Here is a 12843-nt window from a genome sequence, read left to right on the forward strand (position 1 = left end):
CTTGCAGAAAAAGTAAGGAAGAGTATTTTGGGTTTTTTTTTTTGGTAATTATCATTGAATAACAACCAGCTAATTTATTTATCCACTAAACATTTAACTGAGAACCGTTTATGTGCCAGATGTTAGATATCCATTTACTAATCATATGATATATAAATTTTCTGACCACTTGTTAATCAATGAATCTAGAAAATACTTATTGATGCTTTCTGTGTGTTAGACATTGGTTGGTGTTGAGAACACAAAGATAAATATGACTAAGTCCATATCATCTATGAGTTTTTGGTGTTGTTTAAGAAAAATACATTAAAAACAATGATTATAAAGATATATCAAGTGCATGTGATGATAATTATACAGACATGGACATCTTGGTATGGCAGAGAGGAGACAGATCATGAATGCCCTGGCTGCTATTTTAATGGTGGACTTTATCCAGGGAGACCCACTGAAGAATTAAGAAAGCTACATGATAAGATCTGCACTTCGAAAGATGACTCAGGTAGCAGTGTTGAGGACAGATGTGAGGGGAGTAAGACCAGAGACAGGAAGATCAGTAAGGAAGTTATTATAGTTATCCCAGTGATAGGTGATGAAAACCCATGTGAACAGAGAAAGGGATCCATCTGTGAGATGTTAGGAAGGTAGAGCTGATGGGGCTTGGTGACCAATTAGTTCTGGAGAGTTGAAAGAAGAATTAGGCTACTACTAATAAATAATGCTATTATGTACTTCCATCTTCAGTGAGTGGTGATGTGCTACAGAAAGTGTATGTACAAAGAAAAACAGATTTCGAGGGAGTATATAATTCCATTTTGTCGACATTGATTTTGAGGCCCAGGGGAAGATTTCTTAGTTGGAAATGTGGATTTAAGAATTGGTGAGGAAACTAGGTTTGTGACTTTGGACACATTGATTTGTCTATTTGTGTTTCATCCATAAAACTGAAATAATACTTTAAGAACCAAGTAAGAAAATGTGTAAGTGTTTTGAAAAGATAAAGAACTCTAAATGTGAAAAGTACAGATCAGGCATATGGCAAATATTTTTAAGTAGTAATAGAAGTGGTAGTAATAATAACTAACATTTACTGAGCATTTTCATATGTCATTCACTATTCTATACTCATTACAAGCAAAGTAATAACTTTTAACTTTCAACCCTGTGAATTAGGTACTATTACTACCCCCATTTTAAAGATGTGGAAACTGAGGCATAGAGATTATATGTATTGCCCAAGGTTTCACAGCAAGTAAGTGGCAGAGCTGGGATTATTAAATTAATATCATAATGCTGATCTTTCCTGCATGGGTAGACAAAAAGAAATCTCAAGATATTCTTATAATCAGTAGATACTGATCTGCTAGGCATTCTGCTGAGTGTTGGTGAGGGAATCAAAACAAAAGCTCATTCTGGTAGCTTCTCATCTAGCAAAAGAAAATAAGGTCTAGATACCCAAAAGACTCGACTATATATAGCACTATATTAAGAATATACTTCTTAAATGTACAATGTAAACATTTGTAGAATGTGGTAGTGTGGGATTTACTAGTGTGCAATACCTTTACGACAGAACTATGTGGATTTATCTGGAAATACATACAAAATGAATAAAAGAAGACAGAGGAAGGCTATTCCAAGTTGGCAGCATATGGAATTATCAAATGGAGAAACCTGAATAATAGGCAGAGGAGTTTGGACATGATACAGTAGAAACTGGTTATCATAATATGGTGTTTAACAAGAGGAGAAAGTAGTAATTTAAGAGTGAAGAGATGACCTGGAATAGGTTAACAGAGCAGTGGAAGGAGAGAGAAAGGGTAGAGTTTAAATATTTTTAAAGGAAGAATAGATGAGACTTGTATGATTATTTTGGACCATATAAGGTAGAGTGGAGGAAGGAGTCAAAATAACTCTCAAAGTTTCAAACATGAGAAACTCAAGGAATACAAATGCTGTTATGTTTTGAATTGGAGCAAAAAGATATAATGACTTCATTTTTAGTCATACTGAGTTTGAAATAGAAACGCAAGTTGAAAAATCCTGAAGGCAGTTGAACAGAAGAAAAGTTAGGTCAAGTATTCTTAGACAAGCATTTCTGTCATTAAGTAGCACAGAGAGTTTCAAACTAAGATGATTCTTCCAAATAATATATTATAATGAGAAACAATCAGAGGGCCAGTGACTGAGACTTGGAAAACATTCTAGTTAGGAGGTGGAAGTAGTAGAAAAAATTGCCAAGACCAAGAAATGGTCAGAAAGATAAAAGAATCTGGAAGTCACAGAAAACCAAGAGAGATCAGCTCTTTTGACTGCTGCAATGACGTGTTGAGAGACTTGGGGTTCAATTTTTGGCTTTCCTCTATACTTAATCAACTCTTTTTAAAAAATATATTTATTTATTTATTTATTTTGGCTGCGTCAGGTCTTAGTCGCGGCACGTGGCATCTTTTGTTGTGGCGTGCAGGCTCTTCCTTGCGGCGCCTGGGCTTCTCTCTAGTTGTGGCCCATGGGCTTAGTTGCCCCGCAGCATGTGGGATCTTAGTTCCCTGACCAGGGATCGAACCTACGTCCCCTGCATTGGAAGGCGGATTCTTAACCACTGGACCACCAGGAAAGTCCCCTTACGCTGTAGTTCTTTTGTCATATTTCCAGATGCCTAAAGGACACAGTTGGAAATCTTGTGGGTGCCTTAGAATTTAGGTTTCCAAAAGTGAATGTAACAGACAAACCTTCTCCAATTTCTTTTTTTTTTTTAATTAATTAATTTATTTTTGGCTGTGTTGGGTCTTCGTTTCTGTGTGAGGGCTTTCACTAGTTGCGGCGAGCGGCAGCCACTCTTCACTGTGGTGCGTGGGCCTCCCACTATCGAGGCCTCTCTCGTTGCGGAGCACAGGCTCCAGACGTGCAGGCTCAGCAGCCATGGCTCACAGGCCCAGCCGCTCTGCGGCATGTGGGATCTTCCCGGACCAGGGCTCGAACCCGTGTCCCCTGCATTGGCAGGCGGACTCTCAACCACTGCGCCACCAGGGAAGCCCCTTCTCCAATTTCTGTAGCCTGAATCTTGGTTAAAGACAGGCTTGGGTGACTGAGTGAATATGCTATCACCTTGGAATCATTCCTGGACTCTTCCCATTTCTTACGTAATAATTTTTAGTCAGCCATCAAATCCTATTGATTCCACCTCAACAATCCTATTGATTTCACCTCTTAAATTCAGTTTCTCTTCTTCATAACTCAATTTAGACATTCAGTATCATTCTGTGGACTACTGAAATTGACTAATAATTGGTCTCCTTGTGGCATCTGCTACCAGTTAGCAGGTATAAAAAAAAAATCTCATTATGTCCTCCTCCTGCTTAACTTAAGTGGATTCCTACTGGATAAAACTTCAATTCTGTAGCTTTGATATAAACGAACCATGATCTACTGTAACCTTTAAGGGAGATAATTACCTATAAAGCACCTAGCATTTTGCCTGCTGCAATGACGTGTTGAGAGAAATCTGATCAGAGCAAAGTGATCAAGGAGACTGAAAATTAAAAGCCTTTTGAAATTGACCAGAAAGCTTCGAATACTCCTTGTATAGAAAGATGTAGAACCAGTGACTGTGACTGTCCTACTATCTCATGGCTTACAGAGCTAATCTGAAAGCTATTGGAAAAGTTAGCAAGACAGCTATAAATGGAAGAAATCTGAAAATATTACCTAAAGCATAAATACTTTTACAAAAAAATTATATCTTAATTTTTTTTAATTGTAAATGTTCCCAATATGAAGCTATGGGCTTAATTTCAATATCAGTAAGATTGGGTCGCATTTCTATTCTGGTCCAAGGGCAAGGATGAATTTTCATGATCATAGAATCATGAATCCATTCTATTACACAATCATATAAGGCTCTGTTTTTTTTTTTTTTTGTCCTCATGAACAAATTGGTTTCATACCCTTCTAAAATATTTACCGTAATTAACTATAAAAATGTTTTTTAGGATGAACAGTTAATGTGGTTTACCACATCCTAAGAAGGGAGATCCTGCCTGTATTACACCCAAATTAGAGCCCATATACATCACTGGACAAAAATCTAACAAGTGAATTTTTCTCATAACATTATAGAACTTCTTGCACCTCCCTATTGTAAGGAATAGATCCGTTAGGATCATGCTTGGCTACAAGTAGTCTCAAATTAACAGTGACAGTTTACTATTCCCTCACATGAAAGTCTAGAAATTGAGACTTTATTCATAGTCTTCAGGAACCCAGGCTCCTTCTAGCTTTTCGTTATGGCTTCTGTAGGCTATAGCCGTCATCTTCATGGTTTAAATTAGATCTTCAACCTTCATATCCATGTTTCAAGCAGCAGATGGAAGAAGTAAGTACAGAAGGGACAAAGGATATAAGATTGATTCCTGGAAACTGCCATCTGACATTTTTGCTTATATTCCATTGGCAAAATCCTAGTCCTGTTGTGATCACATTTGACCCTAAAGGAGTGTTAGCAATGTAGTCTAAAAAGAAATTCAGGTATAGTGATTCTATGGTAGATTCTATTACCCTGTTTCATCTTAGAGATAAAATAATTAAGAGCAACTCAACCCTTTGATTCAGTAGCAACATGGGTGAAAGTGTAAGTCTTTTCTCAATTAGCTGTCAGTGATACTTCTAATTCTGTAATTCAAATGAATCTGACATGATAGTAGACAAAATATTCTCAGGGGAAGCAATTCCAGGTTTAGCTGGCATAGGTTTAACTGGCATTGGATATGGCTGTGTCCTAGCATTCTTCTGTATTTTCATTCAATAACTTTAAAGAGGTTATATTGAAGCTTGCCTCTCACTGTAGCAAAAAAGACATATCCTGCTTTCTGGTTTACATGACTTTAGTTATTTCAAAGAAAAGTTTAGCATTAATACTACTTTAAAGTAATTCTTGGCAGAAATTCATCAATGTTTTTTCAGTGGTCTGCCTTTAGTATCCTTCGCTATCCAATAGGACTATTTGGATATATTTCCATAAGAGTTCTTTTAAGCCCTAAAACGTGTTAAAGCTAGTTAGCTCTTCCATATTTATATGGCACAGAAGTTTGGTGTGGTTGTCTATCAGACGTTTGTTTATTTATTTTTGGCTGTGTTGGGTCTTTGTTGTGGCGTGCGGGGGCTATTCTTCGTTGTGGTGTGCTGGCTTCTCACTGCAGTGGCTCCTCTTGTTGGAGAGCAGGGCTCTAGGCACGCAGGCTTCAGTAGTTGCGGCTCATGGGCTCTAGGGTGCAGGCTCAGTCATTGTGGCACAGGGGCTTAGTTGCTCCACGGCATGTGGGATCCTCCCAGACCAGAGCTCAAACCCATGTCCCCTGCATTGGCAGGTGGATTCTTAACCACTGTGCCACCAGGAAAGGCCCTCTATCAGAACTCTTGCCTGAGAAATACTGGTTCTCCTGTTGGAACTCTTGCTGTTACTCTTGTGCTTCATACAGGCTTTACAAAACTTTATATGGCAGTACTTATCTTTTAGATATCCCTATTCTGTTTTATCTACCTTTTTTTTCATCTTACACTGTAAGCTGCTTTCAGTACCTGGAGTATGGTAAGCACGCAATAAATATTTGTTGAATTAATTAGGAAATCATTTCTTTGAATCTTTTTTCCTTGGTAATGAAGAAACTTGTCCTGAAAATATGTACTTGCCTCCCTAAAATCCCAGTCATAGCTGGGATTTTTCTTGTAACTTTTAAAGAAATAGTGACTGTAATATATACATATATATATATATATATATATATATAATATAAAAGATATATATTATCTAGTACCTATCAGTTTTATCTAATTTACTGCAAGAGTAAATTAGACAAATTTATTGGACACATTCTTAGTTTAATGTGTTTTGTGACAATAAAATAAATTTTATTTATATTTCCAGCAACGTGAACTGGAGGAATGGCAGTTGCAGCAAAGAAGGCAAGGATGTATTAATGAAATTATTGAGGAAGAAAGACTAAAACTTCTCAAAGAACATGCTACAAAATTACTAGGATATCTCCCTAAAGTAAGTGACATTTAACATATAACCTCTTATAGTGGGGAAAAAAATATGGTATTAAGATTTCAGAGGGAAACTGAAGATGGTGGAGTAGAAGGACCTGCGCTCACTCCCTCTTGTGAGAGCACCAGAATCACAATTAACTGCCGAACAATCATCAACAGGAAGGCGCTGGAACTCACCAAAAAAGATACCCCACATCCAAAGACAAAGGAGAAGCCACAATGAGACGGTAGGAGGGGTGCAATCACAATAAAATCAAATCCCATAACTGCTGGGTGGGTGACTCACAAACTGGAGAACACTTACACCACAGAAGTCCACCCACTGGAGTGAAGGTTCTGAGTCCCACATCAGGCTTCCCAACCTGGGGTCTGAATGTTTGCTGATTAGACACAGAACTGAGGCAAGAGCCAATCCCATGTATGAATCTGGCAAAGCTCAACCTCTTCACCCTGACCTCCCTCATATCATACATACTATAGGGCTGTTTCAAAACAAGGGTAGAGGGTATAGTATGGATTAAATTAATTCCTATTCAGCCCATCAAAGCAGTAGTACTTGTAGTAATAAAGCAGAAGAGCCCAGATTCCTATGACAAGTTCTAACACAGGATCTGGTAAATCAGGAAATCAGGTCAGGCTAAGAATATTTTGTATATATCAAGTAATAATTTCAGAAAAATTTTTTTCATAAATATATTAGATTTTGTTACCTTGGAAATAACTTTACAAACTTCATGTCTGTATATCTGTTAGCGTTAATGAACATTTAGTGAATTATTCTGGCATTCATAGTAACCCACAAAATATTTTTCTTGTAGGGTGTATTCAAAAAAGAGGATGATATTGATATGCTTGGTGAAGAGTTTAGAAAAGCATATCAGAAAAGGAGTGAAATTCATGAAGAGAAGTGATATCATCAAAATTTGGTAAACCTGGATTCTTTTGTATGTTACCACTAGATGTCAGTGTAACTTCTGTTTTACAGTTCGGTGAGGGTAGGAATCCATTGTCTTTGTCTTTGGATTTTCTAAAACATCTCTATTTCATCATTTATAAACAATTATTTGTAAGAAAACATTTGTTTTTGATAAAAATTAAATTATTGAGTATTTTTTCACTTCAAAATTAATGGCAAAGTTAATTGCTTTTACTCAAACTATTGTTTTTGTACTAATAATTTGAAGATCTGAATTCTATACCACACTCCATATAGAGAAATATATATTATAAAATCCAACAACCCAGGAGACTAACCTCTTCATACCACTTCTATCTATGTTGGTGTCTTGGAACTCTACTTCCCTTATTTGGCCAGGGAAAACTACTTTTCTCCTCTCACAGTAGGCAGGAAAAGAGTGAGGAATTTCAACATGCTTTACTAGCGAATGCACTTAATTGTAAGAACACAGAAACAGTTTCTCTCATATAAACATCATTTACAACCTAGAGTTACATCTCTAGAACATAAAATATTTTCTATTCAAATGCAGTTTAAAAAGGGCTAGATGGTCATAAGAAAGATATCAAAAGTTAAATTCCTATTGCTTTATTTTATAAAATATTTCCATTAGATATCAATTCCCAGATCTACACAGGGAATTTGGAATTATTTTGATTTACCATATATCTTCATTTCTTAGAGTAAACATAATTCAAACCATTACAACTTAAGTTAAATAAAGGGTATATCTACCATGCACTATAGGTTAAAAAGTAGATCACTTATTTCCCCATTCGAGTGCCTTCATAAATTCCTCTTCAGTGAAAGACAACATCTTGGCAGCTTCAATATGCATCTGTGTTTAAAAACAAATATTGTCTAATTTAGTGTTAAGAGTAGATCACAGAACAACAGGAAATTTATAAAAGTGTGTGTATAATATGCTATCAAATTAAGTTTTGTAGGAATGTGTAATTCTAATTGCAATAAATGTGACATTTGAAATAGTCAGCCTCTAAAAACCTGCATTCACTGCTGGTATTGTACCAACCTGTTGAGAGAACAATTCAATAATACTGTAATACCTAACCTTTGCAAAAAGGGACAGTGGCAAATGCAAAGCCATGAATTCATATCCTCTTAACTCGTGTAGTGAACAGAACAAAAGTGGTTTGTAATCAGTTTTCACTCTTCAGGAGGCAAACAGATCCCCTAAGTTATTTCTATATATGGTATCTTCTTTAGTTAGGAAGTATCCATATTGTATTTAGTAGTCCTATTTCTACATTTCTAATTTACTTGCATTGATGTATAGATAAAATTTTGTGACTAAGCATGTCAAAATAAACATATCTAAAGTAGAAATACTAAATATCTTAGTAGAAAGAGCCAAAAAACATCTACGATTTATTTTAACTTTGTTTTTTAGGATAAACTCACCTTCTGCCTTTTCAAAACATCGATTAACTTTAATTGTTTCTTGAACCCTATCATTAATTCTCCTTTTTGTCTTTCTAGCTTCTTGTTTTCTGATTTTAACACTTCAATTTTTTTGTGTTCTTCATTTGCTATATCCTGCAAAAAGAAAAAAAATATCCCATTCTTTGCAGTATTTGAATGGAAAAAATGATCATATCAGCAATAAAAGCTATTTTTAGTTTTTGCATTACTAAATTACTGTAACTTTGATAACTTTTAATGATGCTCACACCTCTAGCATTTTAAAAAACGTTTTTAAAATAACAACTCAGTTCTAATTCCAATAATGCCAAAGTAGCTTATATTTGAAGGCAGAGATGAGTAATCAGTAGTAAGCAGAAACTGGAGACAGTTATCCTTGAAAAAATGGAAGCATACTGGTTGAGATCCACATTCAGCTGGTTTCTGAGAGCACTTTTCAGTTCAGTGGTTCACAGGGACAGAAATGAAGCAAAAAGTATCAGTCTTATTGGGCTAAGGAATTGGACAGCATGGCTGCCACGATGGTAGAAATTTCCAGGTGGGAAATCCCTCAAAATCTGCATACACAGTTCCCTCAAATCCTTGGCACCTAAATAACATGTGCAGGGTGAGACTCCTAAAAGGTAACAGTTGTGGTCTAAAGAGCTGAGCAGAGAATTCAGCCACTGCCCATGATAAGGAAGACACACAGTTCCCTCAAATCCTTGGCACCTAAATAACATGTGCAGGGTGAGACTCCTAGGAACCCATGAAAGGTAACAGTTGTGGTCTAAAGAGCTGAGCAGAGAATTCAGCCACTGCCCATGATAAGGAAGACGGAGTTTGTAATCTTGGTAAAAATTAATTGGATGAGCTCTGCAGCAATTTGGACAATGGAGAAAAAGGACCAGTGAACTCTAAGACAAGTAAGTAGAAACTATTAAGTAGAGGAACATCTGGTACTTGGAAAAAATGTGAAAGGATGTCTTTCATGCAAAAAGGGAAATGATACCAGAAGGAAATCTGAATCTACATACACACACATCAGAAATAGTAACACATGGTAAATACTAGTAGCGTTTTTCGTTAAAAACTTCTCTTTAAAAGATAATTGACAGTGGGTTAGATTTGGTTGCCAAGATGGCAGAGTAAGACCCTGAGCTCAACTCCTCCCATGGGCACACCAAAATTACAACTATTTACAGAACTACTGATGAGAAAGACCTGAATCTAACAGAAAAGATCTTCTCCAACCAAGTATATAAAAAAGAAACCACAACAAGATAGGTAGAAGGAGTGGAGGTGCAGTATTGTCAAGACCCATACCCCAGATGGGCAACCCACAAACGGGAGGCTAATTACAATTACAGAGGTTCTCCCTAAGGAGCAATGGGTCTAAGCCCCACATTGGGCTCCTCAGCCTGTGGGTCTTGTACTGGGAAGACAAGCCCCAGAATGTTTGGCTTTGAAGGCCAGTGGAGCTTACTTTCAGGAGACCCAGAGGGCTGTGGGAAATAGATATTCCACTCTTAAAGGGTGTACACAAAATCTCAAATGCTGCAGGACCCAGAGAAGAAGCAGTAATTTTTGAAAGGAGCCTGGGTCAGACCCACCTGCTAATCACCAAGAGGTCAGAGGCAACTGAAGTTCATCCTTGGGACATAGGCATTGGCAGCGGTCATTTGTGGGAGCCCATTCTATCACGTGGACACTGATGCTGGGAAGCACCACTTCAGAGTCCTCCTCTAGCTTACTAGCACTGGGACATGGCTCCACCCACCAGCCTGTCAGCACCAGTACTGGGAAGCCTCAGGCCAAGCAACTAGCTTGGTGGGGACAAAGCCCCATCCACCACCAGCAGGCAGGCTATCTTAAGACCCCCTGAGCCTACAGCCACCTGGAACACAGCACAGCCCTGCCCACCAGAGGGCCCAGGACCCTGCCCCACACACAAGAGCAGAGGCACTAGCCCCAGGATCCCCAGGGCCTTGCAGCCAGAGACCCTGGGACCCACCCACCAGTGGGCTGACACCAGCCCAGGACCACCAGAGCCTGCCATGGCAGGACCCAGCCCAGCCACCAGCACTGGGTGCCTCCCCACCGCTAGACCCTGGCCCCGCCCACCAGCAGTCCAATACCATCTCTGAGACACATTGGGACCCTTGGCAAGATTCAACACACTTTCATGATAAAAAACACTTAGAAAACAAGGAACAGAAGGCTTCTACTTCAACATGATAAAAGCCATATATTGACAAGCCCACAGCTAACATCAAACTCAATGGTACAAGACTGAAAGCTTTCGCTCTAGGATCAGAGACAAGACAAGGATGTTCACTTCTGTCACTTTTATCCAACACAGTACTGCAAGTTCTGGTCAGAGCAGCTAGGGAATAAAAATAAAAGGCACCCAAATCAAAAAGAAGCAAGATTATCTCTGTTCACAGATGACATTGTCTTATATGTACAAAACCTTATAGATTCCACAAGATTCCACAATTTATCCATCCGAATAAATTAATTTGGCAAAGTTGCATGATATAGAATCAACACACAAAAAACCAGTTGTGTTTCTATATACTACTAATGAACATTCCTAAAAAAAAAATTAAGAAAACAATTACAAATATAATACCATCAAAAAGAATAAAGTACTTAGGAATAAAAGTAACCAAGGAGGTGAAATGCTTTTACACTGAAAACTTCAAAACACTGCTAAAGACAAAGGAATGGAAGGATATTCTGTGGTCATAGATTGGAAGATGTCAATACTACCCAAAGAGATCTACAGATTGAGTATGATCTTTATCAAAACCCCAATGGCATTTTTACAGAAATAGATCCATGCTAGCTAATATTTATATGGAATCTCAAGGGAACACAAATAGCCAAACAATTTTAATGAATAACACAAGTTGAAGGTCTCACACTCCCCAATTTCAAAACTTATTACAAATCTATGGTATTCAAAATAGTGTAATACGGACATAAAGAGATATTTACCAATGTAATAAAGAGCCCCCAAGACTTTGCATATAAAGTCTAATGATTTTTGACAAGGATGCCAAGACCATTCACTAGGAAAAGATGGCCTCTTTAACAAATTGAGCTGGGAAGCTAGATATCTCCATGCATAACAATGAAGGTGTACACCTACTTCATATCATATACAAAAATTAACTCAAATTTGGTCAAAGACCTACATGTAAACCCTAAAACTATAAACTATTAGAAGAAAATGTAGGGGAAATGATCATGACACTGGGTTTGGTTGTGGATTCTTGGGTATGAAACCAAAAGTACAGGCAAACAAAAGAAAAAAATAGATAAATTGGATTACATCAAAGGACACAATCAACAGAGTGAAAAAGAAACCTACAGAAAATATTTGCATATCATATACCTGATAAAGAGTTAATGTCCAGAATACAGAAATAACTCCTACAAATCAATAACAAAAACACAATCAATTAATAAATGGGCAAAGGACTTGAATAGATAATTCTCCAGAAAAGATATAAAAATGGCTAACAAGCACATGAAAAGGTGGTCAACATCACTAATATTTAAGGAGATTCAAATCAAAACCACAATGAGATACCACCTAATAAACATAGGATGACGACTATTAAAAAAAAACATGGATGTAAAATGGTGCAGCCACTATGGAAAAACGATATGGTGGTTCCTCAAGTTAAAAATAGAATTACCATATGATCCAGCAATACTGCATCTAGGCAAATATCCAAAATAATTGAAAGCAGAGTCTTTAAGAGATACCCGTACACTCAGGTTCATATCAGTATTATTCACAATAGCCAAAAGGTGGAAGCAACCCAGGTTGCTTTATCCAATGAATGGATAAACAAAACCTGTTACATACATACAATGGAATATTCAGCCTTAAAAAGGAATGAAATTCTGATACATGCTACAACATGGATGAACCTTGAGAACATTATGCTAAGTGAAATAAGCCAGTCACAAAAAGACAAATAGTATATGATTCCACTTACATTAGGTACCTAGAGTAGTCAAAATCATAAAGATAGAAAGTAGAATTGTGGTTGCCAGGGATCAGGGAGAGGGGGATGGGGAATTATTTTTTAATGGACATAGGTTTTCAGTTTTTGCAAGATGAACAAGGAGTTCTGGAGTTTGGATACACAGCAGTATGAATGTATGTAACACTAGTGAACTGTACACTTTGAAAAATTAGGGTAAATTTTATGTGTAGTGTAATACAAAGGTTTTTTTTTTTAAATTCAGAAAGTTCATTAACTCCTCAAAGCAAAAAAGTAACAACGTAGGGTGAAGTTTGTGTATAATAAATAAAATGTATGACAACAACAAAAAGGGGAGGAGAGAAGTATACTGCTGAAAGGTTCTTACATTATTCATAAAATGCTTGAAGG

The 12843-nt window shown here is 37.1% G+C and overlaps 2 protein-coding genes across 2 annotated transcripts in view; one reads left to right on the forward strand and one right to left on the reverse strand.

Moving 5' to 3' along the window:
• The window catches only part of MNS1 (meiosis specific nuclear structural 1), a 37505-nt gene extending 30546 nt beyond the window's left edge, over positions 1-6959 (forward strand). Inside the window, 4 exon segments of the mRNA XM_007472291.1 lie at positions 1-12; positions 1136-1139; positions 5924-6049; positions 6867-6959. The exon segment at positions 1-12 is cut by the window's left edge and continues 242 nt beyond it. Coding sequence (XP_007472353.1) covers positions 1-12; positions 1136-1139; positions 5924-6049; positions 6867-6959 — 235 coding nt within the window.
• A 617-nt stretch (positions 6960-7576) lies between these two features.
• Positions 7577-12843, reverse strand: part of TEX9 (testis expressed 9) — an 85543-nt gene continuing 80276 nt past the window's right edge. Inside the window, exons 11-12 of the mRNA XM_007447234.1 lie at positions 8429-8563; positions 7577-7844 (exon numbers count right to left, since the gene is read on the reverse strand). Of these exons, the coding sequence (XP_007447296.1) occupies positions 7767-7844; positions 8429-8563 (213 nt within the window). The 3' untranslated portion in view covers positions 7577-7766. The remainder of the gene's footprint in view (positions 7845-8428; positions 8564-12843) is intronic.

The sequence above is a fragment of the Lipotes vexillifer genome, unplaced genomic scaffold (assembly GCF_000442215.2).
Source record: "Lipotes vexillifer unplaced genomic scaffold, Lipotes_vexillifer_v1.1 scaffold1649, whole genome shotgun sequence".
Classification (NCBI taxonomy): domain Eukaryota; kingdom Metazoa; phylum Chordata; class Mammalia; order Artiodactyla; family Lipotidae; genus Lipotes; species Lipotes vexillifer.